At 44.2% G+C, this 19599-nt stretch overlaps 1 protein-coding gene across 1 annotated transcript in view; it reads left to right on the forward strand.

The window, feature by feature from the left end:
* The first annotated feature begins 19085 nt into the window (after window positions 1-19085).
* C5H7orf57 (chromosome 5 C7orf57 homolog) overlaps window positions 19086-19599 on the forward strand; it is a 46950-nt gene continuing 46436 nt past the window's right edge. Inside the window, exon 1 of the mRNA XM_044294280.1 lies at window positions 19086-19455. Coding sequence (XP_044150215.1) covers window positions 19438-19455 — 18 coding nt within the window. The 5' untranslated portion in view covers window positions 19086-19437. The remainder of the gene's footprint in view (window positions 19456-19599) is intronic.

Genomic DNA, 19599 nt, shown 5'->3' on the forward strand with positions numbered 1-19599 from the left:
CGTTTAAAGAGCCTTTTCATGATATGCTAATTTTTTTACATAGGAATTTGGGGTTTTCATGAGCTGTATGCCAAAATCATCAATATTAAAACAATAAAAGGCTTGAACTACTTCAGTTGGTGTGTAATGAATCTAAAATATATGAAAGTCTAATGTTTATCAGTACATTACAGAAAATAATGAACTTTATCACAATATGCAATTTTTTTTAGAAGGACCTGTATAACGACCTGTGTCAGGACCCCTTCAAATTCCATAGTTACTGCCGTATGTCCATGGAGTCCTTTGATATAATCTGTTGTCTCTATATCCTGACTTGAACTTCGTTGACACAAGCACGTTGAGGTAAGAAATATTAATAATGTGTTTTATTATTTTAAAAAAATTATATATTAAATACAATTTTTTTGTTTTCACAAATTCCTTGCAACTGGAAACTCGTTGGCATCACTGCACTTTGACTTTTTGCTTGGGATCTCAATCTCTGGATCGTCTGTCATATGTGTAAAGTCATATGGCAGCGACTCAAGGCGAAAGATTGGCTTTGTATCGCCGAGGGATTTTACCAATCCCGCAGTTTCCTAACTGCATTGAGGCACTGGACAGTAAACACATTCGTGTAAAGCCGCCTCACTCAGGGTCCCATTACTTCAATTACAAGCAATATTTTTCTGTAGTGCTAAGCCTTGGCTGACAGTAATTACAGGTTTGTAATTGTGGATATCGGGGTCTACGGGAGTACTTCTGACAGCTGCATCTTTAGTGCTTCCAGAATGGGTGAACGGCTTCGCAAAAAACAGCTTGCTCCGCCAGAGACAAGACAACTACCTGGATCTGCAGGTCCGCCGGCTCCATTTGTGATCATGGCAGACAAAGGATTCGCATTGTCCCCCCATCTGATGCGGCCCTTCCCTAGACATGCTCTGGATGACGGGAAGCACATCTTCAACTATCGATTGACTCGCACCCGTCGGTATGTGGAGTGCGCTTTTGGAATACGGTCCACTAAGTGGAGAGTATTTATGTCATCCATACAGATGAATCCGGACAATGCCATCCTGGTGATACAAGATTACAGCGAGTGCCGGCTGGATTCAATTTATTACCTGGCGTTGCAACGGAAAGGAGCGTCACTCCACGTGGACCAGTGAAAAAATCCAGCAAACCGCCAATATGTTACAAAATAATCAATCTATTTATGAGAAATAAAGAAGAACATTTCATATAATGCATTTCGGCATATAGCCTTTATCGATGGATACATGATATGATTCACAATGACTCCTATATGTATGCATAAAACAAAAGTGACATCATCCACCCCCCCCCCCTATGGGCGGGAACAAAACATGCACCTGCTTCTTAGTTTCACTATAGCCCGAAACACATACCCAAAAAGGATATCACAAAATCGAAAATAGAGGATCAGCGAGCCAATAGTGTCTACAATAAAAGGCAAAGAAAAATTACTTAAGTAAAGCAATGCGATAAATGATGCAATCTCATAACCTTGCGACTTGATTCAGACCTTTGGGATGCAATGTATCAAGAGTATGTATCCAGAATGCTTCTCTACGAAGTAGGATTTTTTTTTTATATATCCCCTCCTCTCCTTTGTCTTTAACCCCTTCAGGACCAGGCCATTTTTTGCAAATCTAACCAGTGTCACTTTATGTGGCGATAACTTTAAAACACTGACTTAGGCCTCATGCACACGACCGTTGTGTGCATCCGTGACCATTTTCCGTTTTTCTTTTGCTGACCCATTGATTTTAATTGGGTCTGTGGACAACGGTTCACGGACCCATTCAAGTCCATGGGTCCTTCAAAGAACACGGATGCACAGATGCGGATGAAAGATGCACGGATGCGGCACCTGAAGGGATTAATTGTACTATCATATCCCCCTGTAAGAGATCAGGGCTGCCAGGCAGCAGACCCCTCCCCCCTCCCCAGTTTGAATATAATTGGTGGCCAGTGCGGCCCCCACCCCTTCCTCCCTGTATTGTAATAATTTGTTGGTGGCACAGTGTGCACCCCCCATCGCACCCCCCTCCTCCCTGTATTGTAATAATTATTCGTTGGTGGCACAGTGTGCGCCCCCTCCCCCCACCTTCCTCCCTTTATTGTAATAATTATTCGTTGGTGGCACAGTGTGCGCCCCCCATCGCCCCGCACATGGGGGGGAGGAAGGATTGCAAAACGAGAATGCTTGTCCTCTAGAGCTAAGTGCCCTCGATTTAGGACGAGCATTCTTGTCCTGGGTTGTTAAGCTGTTAACCTGCTCCAAAACCTGGAACCTCAGCTGAGACACGGAATGTTTACATCTGTCAAATTGATATGGTAACAGCAACAATAAATTCTTTGTCCTTATTGTGTGCTTATATGCTTGCATATCCTATCCCTCACCATTTACATTGTTTACAAATACAAATAAGACCCTAAATAAAAGGGCAGAGGGACGGCTATGTCTGCAAGATCTCGATGTCAAAATGAAAAGTACATTCATGCTGCCCAGGACATATCATCCTGTGGAAACATATATACAATTTGTTTCCAAGGAAATAGAGACATATTTGCAGCCCATGAAACAAAGGGATCTGCACATGTGCCACAATGCCATTAAAACATTAATGGAGGATGCGTCCTTGATCATTAACCGCCTCCAGACCGCCTAACGCAGGATCGCGGTTCGGATGCGGCTCTCCCAGACACAGCGACGTTTATACGAGTCATCTCGCGAGAAGCAAGATTTCCTGTATATCCCGCGCACACAGGCGCGCGCGTTCACAGGAACTGCAGGTAAGCAAGCTGATCTACAGCCTGCCAGCAGCGATCGTTCGCTGGCAGGCTGTAGATGCGATTTTTTAACCCCTAACAGGTATATTAGGCGCTGTTTAGATAACAGCGTCTAATATACCTGCTACCTGGTCCTCTGGTAGCACCAAGCACCACACTACACTATACCCCCCCCCCCCCGTTACTTATTAACCCCTTATTAACCCTTGATCACCCCATATAGACTCCCTGATCACCCCCTGTCATTGATCACCCCCCTGCCAGGCTCCATTCAGATGTCCGTATGTGTTTTACGGATCCACGGATCGGATCCGCAAACCACGTACGGACGTCTGAACGGAGCCTTACAGGGGGGTGATCAATGACAGGGGGGTGATCACCCCATATACACTCCCTGATCACCCCCCTGTCATTGATCACCCCCCTGTAGGGCTCCATTCAGACGTCCGTATGTGTTTTACGGATCCACGCATGCATGGATCGGATCCGCAAAACACATACGGACATCAGAATGGAGCCTTACAGGGGGGTGATCAATGACAGGGGGGTGATCACTCCATAGAGACTCCCTGATCACCCCCCTGTCATTGATCACCGCCCTGTAAGGCTCCATTTAGACATTTTTTTGGCACAAGTTAGCAGAAATTGATTTTTTTTTTCTTACAAAGTCTCATATTCCACTAACTTGTGTCAAAAAATAAAATCTCACATGAACTCACCATACCCCTCACGGAATCCAAAAGCGTAAAAATTTTTAGACATTTATATTCCAGACTTCTTCTCACGCTTTAGGGCCCCTAAAATGCCAGGGCAGTATAAATACCCCACATGTGACCCCATTTCGGAAAGAAGACACCCCAAGGTATTCCGTGAGGGGCATATTGAGTCCATGAAAAATTGAAATTTTTGTCCCAAGTTAGCAGAGAGGGAGACTTTGTGAGAAAAAAAAATATCAATTTCCGCTAACTTGTGCCAAAAAAAATAAAAAATTCTATTAACTCGCCATGCCCCTCATTAAATACCTTGGGGTGTCTTCTTTCCAAAATGGGGTCACATGTGGGGTATTTATACTGCCCTGGCATTTTAGGGGCCCGAAAGCGTGAGAAGAAGTCTGGGATCCAAATGTCTAAAAATGCCCTCCTAAAAGGAATTTTTGCCCCTTTGCGCATCTAGGCTGCAAAAAAGTGTCACACCTGTGGTATCGCCGTACTCAGGAGAAGTTGGGCAATACGTTGCATCCCAAAGGTCTGAATCTTGACTTTGAGGTCGCAAGGTTATGAGATTGCATAATGTATACGTAAATCGCATTGCTTTACTTAAGTGATTTTTCTTTTCCTTTATTACAGACACTATTGGCTCGCTGATCCTCTATTTTCAATTTTGTGATATCCTTTTTGTGTATGTGTTCCGGGCTATAGTGAAACTAAGAAGAGAGTTGGTACATGATTTGTTCCCGCCCATAGGGGGGGTAGATGATGTCACTTTTGTTTGATTGATACATACATATAAGAGTCATTGTGAATTATATAATGTATCCATTGATAAAGGCTATATGCAGAAACGCGTTATATGAAATAATCAATTACGTTATGAGAAAAAAAGAATAATTTTGCAACAATTTCCCCGTTAAATGATAAAAAATGCTGTTCACAAAATGCTGAAAGACGGCTGAAGCATTCATCAAACCAAAAGGCATAACCAAATTCTCAAAATGGCCCTCAGGGGTATTGAAGGCTGTCTTCCATTCGTCTCCTTCTCTGACCCTGACCAGGTTGTATGCCCCTCTTAGATCCAACCTGGAAAAAACTTTAGCCCCAACAATCTGGTTAAACAGGTTCGGGATCAGAGGAAGCGGATAAGGGTCACGAATTGTGATACTGTTCAGCTCCCTGAAATCCAGACATGGTCTTAAAGAACCATCTTTTTTCTTAACAAAGAAAAAAACAGCGGCAACAGGTGACTTCGAGGGTCGTATGTGTCCCTTTCTCAGACTCTCAGAGATATAGGTACGCATAGCGACCCTTTCAGGTTGGGAGAGATTGTATAAACGAGATTTAGGCAGCTTGGCGCCTGGGGTGAGATTAATAGGGCAATCGTATTCCCTGTGAGGGGGCAATACCTGAACACCACTCTCAGAAAACACATCCGAAAATTCAGAGAGAAAAGATGGTACAGTCTTAGTAGAAACCTCTGAAACAGATGTCGTGAGGCAATTCTCTCTGCAAAAGTCACTCCAACCATTTAATTGCCACGCATGCCAATCAATGGTGGGGTTATGTTTAGTGAGCCAGGGTAGCCCCAACACTAGAGGAGTAGGCAACCCGCTTAGGACGAAACATGACACATCCTCAACATGAGTATCACTCACAATCAAACGGATATTGTGAATTATGCCCTTTAACAATTTCTGAGAAAGTGGAACGGAATCAATAGCAAAAACAGGTATATCCTTTCCCAAAGTGCATACCTGGAAACCATGAGTTATAGCAAATTGATTATCAATGAGATTGACAGCTGCTCCACTATCTACAAAAATCTCACAAAAAATGTTCTTGCTCTCTAGCGCCACCCTGGCAGGAAGGAGAAAACGGGAACTACAAGCAAACGGAAAACCTTCAATTTCCGCATCAACCTTGCCAATAGTAAACAGATGTAACGTCTTTAGAGGATTTTTTTCTTTTTGTTTCTTTATTACTCTCAAAAAACTGCCTGAATCTCCTAGAGGGACAAACATTTGCCAAATGATTTATACCTCCACAACAGAAACAAGCCTTCCTACGAGAGCTGAATCTTCTATTGTCAGAGGCAAGCAAACCCAGCTGCATGGGCTCCTGCTCAGAAGGGATTGAGAGCGACTGAGACCCCTGTGCACTGAATGAGACTGCCGCACTGAATGAGACCGCCGCACTGTCCTTGGACTGAGTATGACAGGAAGGAGTGATCTCTCCTCTCTCTCTAAGACGCCTGTCAATACGAAAGGCCCGAGACATGGCAGTGTCCAAGGAGGTAGGTCTCTCATGAAAGGCAAATGCATCTTTCAATCCCTCTGAAAGACCATGGCAAAATTGACTTCGGAGTGCAGCATCATTCTAACCAGTATCAGCTGCCCATCTCCAAATTTCTGAACAGTATATCTCTGCGGACTGTTTACCCTGGCATAAAAGACGTAGTCTAGACTCAGCCAGAGCAATACGATCCGGATCATCATATATCTGAACCAGGGCTAAAAATTAATCCACTGAACAGAGGGGCCGAGCCCCCACCGGCAGCGAAAAGGCCCAGGACTGAGCGTTATCCCTGAGCAGCGAGATGAAGATCCCCACCCTCTGCTCCTTATCACTAGAGGAATGGGGAAGTAGGCAAAAATGGAGTTTGCAAGCCTCTCTAAAACGAACAAAATTCTCACTACCCCCGGAGAACGTATCCGGGAGCGAGATCTTAGTCTCAGAACTAACTCCATGAATGCAAGCTGAACCAGTCACCTGAAACTGAGAAACAGTCTTACGGAGATCTGCTACCTCAAATGAAAGACCCTGCATGTGTTCAGTCAAAAGTGAAACCGGATCCATGCTTGAGACGGTTTTGGAGGTTTATAATGTCACGGAAGGTGTATAGAAAACTAGAAGACACAAAATGAAGATCCGACTGACTGGATCCAAAACTAAAGGAACAAAAGGGAGAGCCCTGCAACAGACCTGGCTCTCTCCCTAACTGCTCAGCCTATGCAAAAATCTCAATGGTAGATGATCGCATATCCTCGTACCTCGACTGTATAACACCTAAACACCCTATAATAGTGAGGGGACACGACCACCGGCTCCCTACACTTGATACGGAGGGAGTCAGGGTCACCTGGGATCCAGCAAAAAGGAAAACACAAATGAATGAACAAAACTTATCTGTAGAAGACTCAGTAGTAGCATCCAGCATGCATACACTCCAGGAAGTTGTATAAACCGCAAAGTGATGCAGTATGGGAAGGGATTTAAAGGGATGCAATCAGTGCAACTACATGACAGCTGAGAGAGGCTAACGAGATGAGAAAAGGAAAGCAAAACAAAAGGAACCTCAAGGAGGAGGTTCTGAAAGACGTCTGTCAGAGCTTCTCAGATGTATGGTGGTGACACTTGTGTACTACTACACAACTTCACCAGGATACATGATGCCTCAGCTGATGCATATATTGGTCAAAATATGACTTTTTCGATCAGAGTCGGACTGGACAACCTGGAACGGCTGGACTAGCTGTTCGGGAAGTCTATGCCAACTACTTCTGCAGTCCAGAGGGGGCATTACCGTGGCAGATGTTGATTTCAGCTAGATTCTGGTTTTTAAATTAATATAAATTAGAATTTTCTTAATTTAGTTAGTTCCCTTGTTAGTTTAGATTAGGGACTCACAAGAGAATGAGGACCCTTGACTTGGGCTTGCGGGCTGAGGTATTTTGTAATTTCCAAATGCTACTATCAATATACTATTATAATATTGATAGTGATGAATAATTAGATTTTTTTTTTATTACTTTATTAGAATTTGGCTTTAAATACCTCATTACAAATGACATCTTAAAAAAAATAAAAAAAATAGTAATTTAAATAAACTTAAGAGGCAATTGTACCCACACTACGTTGATACCTGTTTTTTTACATCTATAGCAAAAAGAGGAGTGCTGTGTTTAAATTTTTTTTTAAAAAATTCTGTAACTGCTTTAAAAAAAAAATATGTTAAGTATATACATTTTTCATGTCCTAATAAAAGATAATCAATAAAGATTTTTTGTGAAGACTCATTATGGAGGTTTTTTTCTCCCAGGCTGTGAGCTATGCGCTGCGATTGGCCAGCGCTGCAGCCTAGGAGAAGGAGACGCCCACAGGACAAGGGAAGACCCGCCTACTATAACTTAAGGAGCAAAGGTACCGAAGCCTATAATGGGAGAACGGAGCGGCGCCCGGGGATAATAGTAAGTGCAGCGAGATCCCCAGGCGCCGCTCTATATGGCAGCATACTCAGTTCACATAGTTTATACAAGTGAAAGGTCCTCTTTAAGATAACATATTTAACATATTTTACATTGTTGGATCTTAAGGTTCCAAGTAGAGCTTCAACATGCAACAAGAAGAAATGAGAGTGAGACAAAACATTTTTTGAGCATTCAATCAATTAAAAATAACGATTAAACTGAAAATAGGGTGTTTTTCAATTGATCCAATTTTTAGGACCACATGCCTTTAACCTCTTCAGGACACATGACGTACCGATACGTCATGTATGGTTCCGATCACCGCCGCCCGGTGATCGGAACCCGGTGCCTGCTCAAATCATTGAGCAGGCACCTTGGCTAGATGCGCCGGGGAATCCTGTGAAACCCCCCCCCCCCCCCTATGTCCGCGATCGCAGCAAACCGCAGATCAATTAAGACCTGCGGTTTGCTGCGCTTTCTGAAGTTTCTAATCCCCGCGGTCCCTGACTGCGGCGATTAGAAACTTACGGACCGCTGTATGGAAAGGGTTAACCGTCAGGGAGCTCCCTCCCTCTCCCATCGGGGGGGCTGCTGTGCCTTTGCAGCCACCAGACAGGATGGGGTCACAGAGGGAGGGAGCCCCCCTCCTTCTCTTTCCCAGTCTTCTCAGTTGTGGCAGACAGGGAAGGTTCGCATGGCAACAGGACGCCTTCTTGGGCATCCTGATGTCCATGGTGCTTAACAGATCTCTGCTAAAGGCATAGATCTGTTCAGACAAAGTGTAAGTAAACTACAGTACAATACACTATATAGTGGAATGTACTGTATTATACAGACATCAGACCCACTGGATCTTCAAGAACTTCATGGTGAACGCCATAACAATAAAAAAACTATGATGAAATTGAAATTGCCAACCTTACTTCCCAAAAAAGGTAATAAAAGTGATCAAAAAAGTCATATGTGTGCCAAGTTTTTGTTTCAAAAATGAAATAATTGTGCAAAACTTACATAAATAAATAAAAGTATACATATTAGGTATTGCCGCGTCCGTAATAACCTGCTCTATAAAACTATCACATGACCTAACCCCTCAGCTGAACACCGTAAAAGCCATTTTTTGTCACCTTACATCACATAAAGTGTAATAGCAAGCGATTAAAAAGTCATACGCAATTTGGTATCAACTATTAACACTACATTTGCTTATGAAAGAATCATAGCCTTAGGTAATGGATCCTTTCAAAAGTTTTTGAAACAATGGGAGTTGTGGATCGCTTCTGGTTATTGTGTCAAGAATTGAGAGTGGGGGTCTGTACTAGATGTACAGAGGGGCGATGTCACCTTAACAAGTGGTAGTTACACAGATGCACATAGGATCACTAATACACCTGGTTTCTTCTCCAGCAAAGGAATTTTAAAGTATCATTGCCATTACCATTAGTTAATGAGCAGGTAGTTTGAACACAGTAATTGGAGGAGGTGGTTGCTCCATAAATAGAGATGTGGACACAATTGTATAAGGCTTTTTGTGAATGTACCAATCACTAATTGGAGATTATTGACACCAATCGTGGACGCTGTCTAAAGTACTATTGCTTTATTTTCTGACAACTGTTATGTTTATACAGTTAGTTGTTTCAATGACTCGACTGATGGAAGCTTATTGTAATGCAATTTTATTGTATTGTGGATTACTTTGAAAACACCAATAAAAAAGATTGAAACAAAAAAGTCATACGCACCCCAAAATAGTGCCAGTCATCTCATCCCGCAAAAATCATACCCTACCCAAGATAATTGCCCAAAAACTGAAACAACTATGGCTCACAGACTATAGAGACACTGAAACATTATTATTTTTGTTTCAAAAATGAAATCATTGTGTAAAACTTACACAAATAAAAAAATGGTATATATATTAGGTATCGCCACGTCCGTAACAACCTGCTCTATAAAAATATTATAAGAGCTAACCTGTCCGATGAATGTTGAAAATAACAAAAAATAAAAATGGCGCCAAAATTCTGAAATGTTATCACCATTTGCCATTAACTCTTTTGGAACACCTAAAGGGCTAACGACGTTTGTTAAATCAGCTTTGAATAGCTTGGAGGGGTGTAGTTTCTAGAATGGGGTCATTTTTGGGTGGTTTCTATTATGTAAACCTCACAAAGTGACTTCAGACCTAAACTGGTCCCTAAAAAGTGGGTTTTTGAAAATTTCTGAAAAATTTCAAGATTTGCTTCTAAACTTCTAAGCCTTGTAACATCCCCCAAAAATAAAATATCATTCCCAAATTGATCCAAACATGAAGTAGACATATGGGGCATGTAAAATAATAACTATTTTTGTAGGTATTACCATGTATTATAGATGTAGAGAAATTGAAACCTGGAAATTTGCAATTTTTTACAAATTTTTGGTACATTTTGTATTTTTTTATAAATAAAAATGATTTATTTTTTACTCCATTTTACCAGTGTCATGAAGTACAATATGTGACAAAAAAAAAAAAAAAAAACTCAACACTATCTCAGAATGGCCTGGATAAGTCAAAGTGTTTTAAAGGGTTTCTACCACTTGCATATGACATATTTGGTGTTCAGACACTAGCGATCCGCTAGTGTCTGATGTACCATACAAGCTAATTATTACATTAATCCGTTCGGCCGTTTTGTCAAAAAAAGCACTTATATATTTATGCAAATGAGCCTCTAGGTGCTATGCGGGCGTTTTTCCAGCACCTAGAGGCTCTGTCTACCTGGCAGTTTGCCGCCCAGCGCCTCGCTCCAGCACGCCCATCTTCAACTCTATTCGATCCTCCCCCCTGCTTCTGCCTTCCGAAATCTCGCGCCTGCGCCGTTCGTCGTGGCATTCGGAGGCATTCGGCGCAGGCGCAGTCAATGTCTGACCGCTCCGTGCTCAGACATTTCCACTGCGCCTGCGCCGATGACATCGGCGCAGGCGCAGTGGAAATGTCTGAGCACGGAGCGGTCAGACATTGACTGCGCCTGCGCCGAATGCCTCCGAATGCCACGACGAACGGCGCAGGCGCGAGATTTCGGAAGGCAGAAGCAGGGGGGAGGATCGAATAGAGTTGAAGATGGGCGTGCTGGAGCGAGGCGCTGGGCGGCAAACTGCCAGGTAGACAGAGCCTCTAGGTGCTGGAAAAACGCCCGCATAGCACCTAGAGGCTCATTTGCATAAATATATAAGTGCTTTTTTTGACAAAACGGCCGAACGGATTCATGTAATAATTAGCTTGTATGGTACATCAGACACTAGCGGATCGCTAGTGTCTGAACACCAAATATGTCATATGCAAGTGGTAGAAACCCTTTAAAGTTATCACCACTTAAAGTGACACTGGTCAGATTTGCAAAAAATGGCCTGGTCTTTAAGATGAAATATTGCTGTGTCCTAACGGGGTTAAAATGCCAAATATGGGCAAAGATGTGGCTTCATTGTCATTTTCTGTCAGGTAGTCACACGTTGTGATGGCAAAGGCAAAAAAACGCTCCCTTTTTGAACATGGTAGGGTTGTTGAACTGCATAAGCAGGGTCTCTCACAGTGCGCCATCGCTGCTGAGGTGGGACGCAGTAAGACAGTCATTTGAAATTTCTTAAATGATCCTGAGGGTTATGGAACAAAAAAAAAGTCAAGTGGGAGACCCCAAAAAATTTCACCAGCACTGAGCCAGAGGATCCAATTGGCTGTCCGTCAAGACACTGGACCCTTACTGGTGCTGACTGCAGCCCCATAACCATCAGATGGCATCGGAGACTGAAAGGCTTCAAAAACAAAAAACATCTTCAAAGACCTCATCTCCTTGAAGGCCACAGAACTGCTTGTTTGGACTTTACAAGAGAGCACCAAACATGGGACATTCAAAGGTGGAAGAAAGTTTTATTATCTGATGAGAAAAAAATTGAACCTTGATTGTCCTGATTGTTTCCAACGTTACTGGCATGACAAGCAGATCCCACCTGAAATGTTTTCTACGCGCCACAGTGGAGGGGGCGCTATAATGGTCTGGGGTGCTTTTTCCTTCAGTGGAACAATGGAGCTTCAGGAAGTACGGGGGCGTCAAAACGGCCGCTGGCCATGTCCAGATGTTGCAGAGAGCATTCCTCATGACTGAGGGCCCTCGTCTGTGTGGTAACAACTGGGTTTTTCAACAGGACAATGCTACAGTACACAACGCCCGCAGGACAAGGGACTTCTTCCAGGAGAATAGCATCACTCTTTTGGCCCAACCTGCATGTTCCCCTGATCTAAATCCAATTGAGAACCTTTGGGGATAAATGGCAAGGGAAGTTTACAAAAATGGACAACAGTTCCAGACAGTAGATGGCCTTTGTGCAGCCGTCTTCACCACTTGGGGAAATGTTCCCACTCACCTCATGGAAACGCTTGCATCAAGCATGCTGAAACAAATTTCTTAAGTGATAAACAATAACGGCGGAGCTACTCATTACTGTGTTCATGTTTGGAAGTTGGATTTCTGTTTTGGGGGGGGGGGGCTTAGTTTTTTTTTGGGAGGTGTGGTCCTAAACTTTTGATCAACTGAAAAACAGCCCGTTTCAGTTTATTTGTTGTTTTCATTCAATTGAATGCTCAAAAATAATGTTTTGTCTCACTCCCATTTCTTCTTGTTGCATGTTGAAGCTCTACTTGGAACCTTGTTAAGATCCAGCCGTGCTAAATATTATTTTTTTGCCATTTTTCAAGTGGTCTTAAACTTTTGATCAGGACTGTATGATGGATTGCAGGGTGGTCCCTTACCTTGAAAACTAGCTGTGTATAATGTTCTAGAAATTTTTAAATTAATTAATAGAAAGTCAGATACATTTTATAATTAAACATTATATAATAAACAAAATCAGAATAAGGGGTTGTCCGGGATCAAATTTTTTTTTTTTTAAACTGCTTACTCACTGTTAGCAGCCAAATCTATCTTCCTAAGATGTTTTTAGGTAGCTTTTGCACTGCTGCATGGCTCCTACAGTCCCCAGCAGGCTGTGTACATACATGTTTATGTATGCCATTACTTCCTGCTGCAGTGCATTGTGGCTCTCAGTGCAGATCAGCAGCTCCTGGCTTCTACAGTGTAAGATCACCTCCCTGCACCCGCCCCCCTCATACATATTCCGCCTCCTCCATAGATCCACCCCCCTCATACATATTCAGCCTCCTCCACTCCTCCATAGATCCACCCCCCTCTTACATATTCCTCCCCCATAAACTCCTCCTTGCTCTGTCTCTTGGACTTCATGTGCTCAGTGTTTGCAGACAGTGAACTAACAGGGAGCAGCTCCATCTTTCCACAATGGTAGATCATTTTTAGTTTTATGCTTGTGCTAGTTACTCATGGTATACAACCTTAGGGATAGCAGACTGCAACAAACTATAAAGGCCACGCTCCCACATCTATCCATAAACATCGCTGACAGCGTCACACTATAAGGGCCACGCTCCCACATCTATCCATAAACATCGCTGACAGCGTCACACTATAAGGGCCACGCTCCCACATCTATCCATAAACATCGCTGACAGCGTCCCACTATAAGGGCCACGCTCCCACATCTATCCATAAACATCGCTGACAGCGTCCCACTATAAGGGCCACGCTCCCGCATCTATACATGAACATCGCTGACAGCGTCCCACTATAAGGGCCATGCTCCCACATCTATCCATAAACATCGCTGACAGCGTCCCACTATAAGGGCCACGCTCCCGCATCTATCCATGAACATCGCTGACAGCGTCCCACTATAAGGGCCATGCTCCCACATCTATCCATAAACATCGCTGACAGCGTCCCACTATAAGGGCCACGCTCCCGCATCTATCCATGAACATCGCTGACAGCGTCCCACTATAAGGGCCATGCTCCCACATCTATCCATAAACATCGCTGACAGCGTCCCACTATAAGGGCCATGCTCCCACATCTATCTATAAACATCGCTGACAGCGTCCCACTATAAGGGCCACGCTCCCATATAGATCCCTAAACATGACTGAGAGCTTTACACAATTATAGCAGCTTTGAAACAAAAAAATATTGTTTTAGTGTGTCCATATTCTGAGAGCCACAGATTTTTTATTTTTGGACCGATTGTCTTAGTTAGGGATTAATTTTTTGCGTGTTGAGGTGACGGTTTGATTAGTACTATTTTGGGGGACATGCGCCTTTTTGAACACTTGTTGTTGCACTTTATGTGATGTTAGGTAAAAAAAAGCTTTTTTTTTTAAACAGTTTTTATGATATTTTTTTAAGGTGCTTTTCGGACATGGTGTGTAATGTGATATATTTATGGAGCCGGTTGTTACGGACAAGGCAATACCAAATATGTGTAGGTTTTTTTATTCATTAAATTTTTTTTATGTAATAAATGAACGGATAAAAGACAATTTTTATTTTATTTTTAATTCAATTTTTTTTTTTCACTTTCAATTTGTATGCACGTTCACTTGTTTGCACGTTCCCTTTTTTTCAGTTTCACATTTTTTTTAGGCCCCATGCACACGGCCGTGTGCGGGCCGTGGAACCGCGGCCTGGATCCCTCCTGAGAGCAGGAGCGCACGGCGTCACTGGTTGCTATGACGCCGTGCGCTCCCTGCTGCCGGCACAGTACAGTAATACACTGGTATAGATCATACCAGTGTATCTAGTGTATTACTGTATTGCGGCGGCAGCAGGGAGCGCACGGCGTCATAGCAACCAGTGACGCCGTGCGATCCTGCTCTCAGGAGGAATCCAGGCCGCGGTTCCACGGCCCGCACACGGCCGTGTGCATGGGGCCTTACTGTCACTTTTTTTCATTCCCTTTTTTAATACTTTCACTTTCATACAGTGCATTGCAATAGTCATCTATTTCAATGCACTGTATTTATATGTAAAATTGGGAAAGGGGGGATTTAAACTTAATATTTTAGGGCTCTTTCACACTTGCGTTTCTCTTTTCCGGCATAGAGTTCCGTCACAGGGGCTCTAAACCGGAAAAGAACTGATCAGGCATATCCCCATGCATTCTGAATGGAGAGCAATCCGTTCAGGATGCATCAGGACGTCTTCAGTTCAGTCATTTTGACTGATCAGGCAAAAGAGAAAACCACAGCATGCTACGGTTTTATCTCCGGCGAAAAAAACTGAAGATTTGCCTGAATGCCGGATCCAGCATTTTTCCCCATAGGAATGTATTAGTGCCGGATCCGGCATTCAAAATACCGGAATGCACCCGCACTAAATCCGGACCCATTCACTTCTATGGGGCTGTGCACATGAGCGGTGATTTTCACACATCACTTGTGCGTTGCGTGAAAATCGCAGCATGCTCTATATTGTGCGTTTTTCACGCAACGCAGGCCCCATAAAAGTTAATAGGGCTGCGTGAAAATCTCAAGCAAGTACGGATGCGGTGCGATTTTCACTCATGGTTGCTAGGATGAAAGTCTATTCACTGTATTATTTTCCCTTATAACATGGTTCTAAGGGAAAATAATAGCATTCTGAATACAGAATGCTTAGTAGAAGGTCAATATAATAAACATTGGTGGCGCAGTGCGCCCCCCCTCAATATAATAAACATTGGTGGTGCAGTGCGCCCCCCCTCAATATAATAAACATTGGTGGTGCAGTGCGCCCCCCCTCAATATAATAAACATTGGTGGCGCAGTGCGCCCCCCCCTCAATATAATAAACATTGGTGGCGCAGTGCGCCCCCCCTCAATATAATAAACATTGGTGGTGCAGTGGGCAGTGCCAATGAGGGTTAAAAAAATAAAATAAAAATTAACTCACCTCCTCCAATTGATCGTCTCCTGTTCTTTCTTCGGGACCTGTCAAAGGACCTGTGGTGACATCACTGTGCTCATCACATGATACATCACATGATTCATCACCATGGAAATGGACCATGTGATGAGCTCAGTGACGTCACCACAGGTCCTGAAGATAGAACAGGAGACCGGCAGCTACGCGTTCAACTGGAGGAGGCGAGTTAATTTATTTATTTTTTTTAACCCTCATTGGCACTTCCCACTGAGCCACCAATGTTTCTTATACTGAGGTGTTGGGGAGGGGGGGGGGGCACACTGTGCCACCAATGTTTCTTATACTGGGGTGTTGGGGGGGCACACTGAGCCACCAACGTTTCTTATACTGGGGTGTTAGGGGGCGCACTGTGCCACCAACGTTTCTTATACAAATACAGTAGGCAGGTGCCGGAATCAAATAGCCGACACCCGACCTTTGTGACAGGGAGCTGCGATCAGCGACAGTTAACCCCTCAGGTACCGCACCTGAAGGATTAACTCAACTGCAGCTGATCGCAGATCCCTGTCACAGAGGTCGGGTGCCGGCTATTTTATTCCGGCACCCGCCTACTGTATTTGTATTACAGCTCAGCTTTCTTCATTGGTGGCGCATTTTGGTCGCCATCTGGAGCCCTGACTAAGGCTAATCAGACCTCAGGGTCTGATTAGCCTTAGGTCCATAGCAACCAGGACGCCTTTGTTAGGCGTCCGGTTGCCATGGCAACGATCGGCCGCTGCAATCGCAGCAGCAGGGGCGCGATGGTAGAGAGAGGGAGCTCCCTCCTTCTCAACCACATGGATCTGGATGCCGCGCACCTGTTACAGAGATTTAGCTGTTACAGTTACAGCTAACGCTCTCTGCTGATGTTATATATGGGACAATGGGGGCAGAAAGGAGTGGAGCATTTTAGGGGAGGCACTTTATTTCACTTTGATGTCACCGGACTGGAGGGGCGGAGCTTAGCGCAATCTTGGCCAGGAGAGTTATTGCCCCTCCTAGACTTTTGAATAATTAATTAGGCTGTCAGTGACGTCACCGGGCTCCCGGAGCAGCGGAAGAGGAAGCTTTCCTCCTCTGCAAGGGACCCGGTACGTCACTGACTGAAAGAAATCAGTTACTTCCTGCCATAAAGGTTTTGGGTAAAAAGGGTACTTAGAAACATGCTGAAAAGATAGGACATGGGTGTATGTAAAGTGTGGGTATGTGCAATGCTATTAAACAATGGTCCCTAATCCCGGACAACCCCTTTAAAGATCGAAAAGTTCCCTTGTAAAATGGCCTGCACTAACAGAGGGTTCACAACTGTCCACGAAGTAGATTGGTAATTGCCCATGAACTGCCTTCTCCTGTTTCTGAAGACTGGTAATAATGAGGAGGAGGATCAGAGCAAACACTAGTGTGCCTAAAGGGTCTTCAATTCAACATCACATCATGCGCTTGTTCCATATAGTGAATTACATCACTAGGTTCTCTGGGACCTGCAAATAGGTCCATTATCATGACCATAGCTCCTAAAGTTTCCTCATTACTCTCAACATGGTTCTGGTTTAGATAGTCAAGAAAATGTGATTCAACTATGGTTCTGGTACCTAAACCAGAATTGTGAGGAAGAGGACCCCTTCGTCTGCCTGATGAATGGCGAGATGTATTTACTGGCACCTCTTCTTAAATATTTTGCTGTGCCCTCTCACGAGGTCACAACAAAAAGCTGTTCTTGTGATGACTCAGGAGTAGGTGCTACTGGATTTTCTCCGGCAGAATAGAAATTCCAGCAGCTCAAGTGTTGGATTCTTCTGCCTCTTCGCTCAGGTTGTTAGTCCTATTAATATAATACATACATACACACACACCAATTGTAAATTCCTATAGGTTGATCATGCATAGTATAGGAATAGAAAATAATGTAGGCCTCTTTCACATAAATATGGATTGTGTCAGTCAGAATACTTTCTGGGTGTGTTCACTTAAAATCCCACAATTTTACAATATAAATGTATCATTTTATAATTAAGGATTACATGACTACAATTTGTTGTGGAAATGTTATTATTTAATATATTGTCATCATGTCTCTCAGTGTCAGGGTAAACCATTGGAGTGGATATCTTCCCGTGTATGTCCTGTCACAGCTGCTGGGCGCAGGGGCCTCCGTCGGCAAATGGTCCATGTGCTAAGCACTGGGCTGTGGGCCGGGGGAGGCTGAAGTGTTCAGCAGAGCAGTGTTTTGTTGGCTGATGTATGGACGCCGGCTAGAGACCACGCGCAAGACGCGGATTTATTGGCTTGGCGTGGATGCATTTGTTAAGAGAAGAATATATGAAAGGAACGTGCGTTTGTTGTCTCTAGTGAGCCTGATCAGCTGCTGGAGATAATGACGTTGTCCTGTAAATAAACATGCATGAGGATCATAGTAACTTTATCTGGCATTGATCACTGAGCAAGGCTGGATAAAATTAACTCCAGTGGAAATGGGAGGTTATAATATACATGTGTTAGCTGGCTAGGTTATTCTAAATGATGGTGTCTTGTCTTCCTATGTCATCACTTCCTGCATCCTTGTCTTGGCCCAGCCCCTTTTGTTAGTAAATAAAAGACATGCATGAGGCGTTGACTCCCGAAACACCAGGAGGGTGGATTCCTTGTCCTGCATATATTCCAGAATTTTGGACATGAAATTAGACTATAATAATTAAAAATCCTTTTTACACCCGACAAGTATTGATCGATTAACTCACTTTATGCACTGTTGGCAGTAAGGCTGCATCCACATGACCACACGCCACATGATTGATTGTTAAAATAAAATACCCTTCCTCCACTTGCACGTGCAGAGGTAGTCTCCTCTCTTGATGCTGAAGGACCTGCACTCCCAGCGTGACCACTGGGAGCACATGATGAAGTCATCACGTTGGGAGTGCAGGTCCTTCAGTGACTGCCTCTACACGTGCAAGTGAATTTTTGTAAATTTTTTTGGCCATTAATTTTTTTTTTTAAATTACTGCTGGAAGCCACTAAGGGGGAAATTATTAGTGCTGGGGGCCACTGTGGGGGAGCCCTACCCTCGTCACTTCCGGTCGCACTGGACATGACGTGACGAGGTGTGCCGAGCAAGCACGCGACGACGGGGTAGGGAAATTTCACAGCAGAGTGTGCATGCGCAGGGAGTCTCGCCAGCGGTTAGGGCAGAGAAATATTACAGGCCAGTGCGCAGGCGCGGTGATCGGATGGGTGTTCTCAGCTGGACACCAGCCGACACTGCACATGCGCCGGGAGCCTCACCAGCGGTTAGGGTAGGGAAAAAGCACTGGCTCATAATTTTTCTCTACCCTAACTGGCGAGGCTCCCGGCGCATGCGCACTCTGCTGTGAAATTTCCCTACCCCATCGTTATGCGCCTGGGTGGCAAACCTCTTTAGGTCATGTCCTGTCCGGTGCGACCGGAAGTGACGAGGGTAGGGAAATCTCACGATGTAGGGAAATATAATGTTACAGGGAGATTATCTGCGCTAGGCACCCCTGTGGGGGAGATTATCGGTGCTGGAGGCCACTGTGGGAGGAGTCCGGTGCACCGTGTCTAGCATCTACTATTATAAATAGGGCATTGCTACCTCCGCCAGTCACAGCTGCGGTCTCATCTCTCACTGCCTGAACCAGTCTGTGCGTGTGGCTTCCGTCTGTTCTTCAAGAAAATGGCCGCCGTCTACTTTGTATGCAGGAATGTGGTACGCCGCTCACCCTCTAGCGACCGCAATGACTCGTGGTTGCTATGGGAACGGGAGAGTCGCTCTGGAGATCTCGTTTGTGTATTTCAGTTTAACGGAGCTTCTTTGTGATCATTTGGAGGTCGATGCAGGAGCGTGACCAGGTACTGTACCGATTTCCCCATACGTATATGCATGCCAAGGTGTAGCGGGCGTTACACCCTGTGCAGGTGTGGGTGGCCCGGCAATGTCGATCGCCTGATAGTGATGCTACTAGAGGAGGAATATACAGTCCTGCTGACATCTAT

This window comes from Bufo gargarizans, chromosome 5 (assembly GCF_014858855.1).
Source record: "Bufo gargarizans isolate SCDJY-AF-19 chromosome 5, ASM1485885v1, whole genome shotgun sequence".
NCBI classification, from domain to species: domain Eukaryota; kingdom Metazoa; phylum Chordata; class Amphibia; order Anura; family Bufonidae; genus Bufo; species Bufo gargarizans.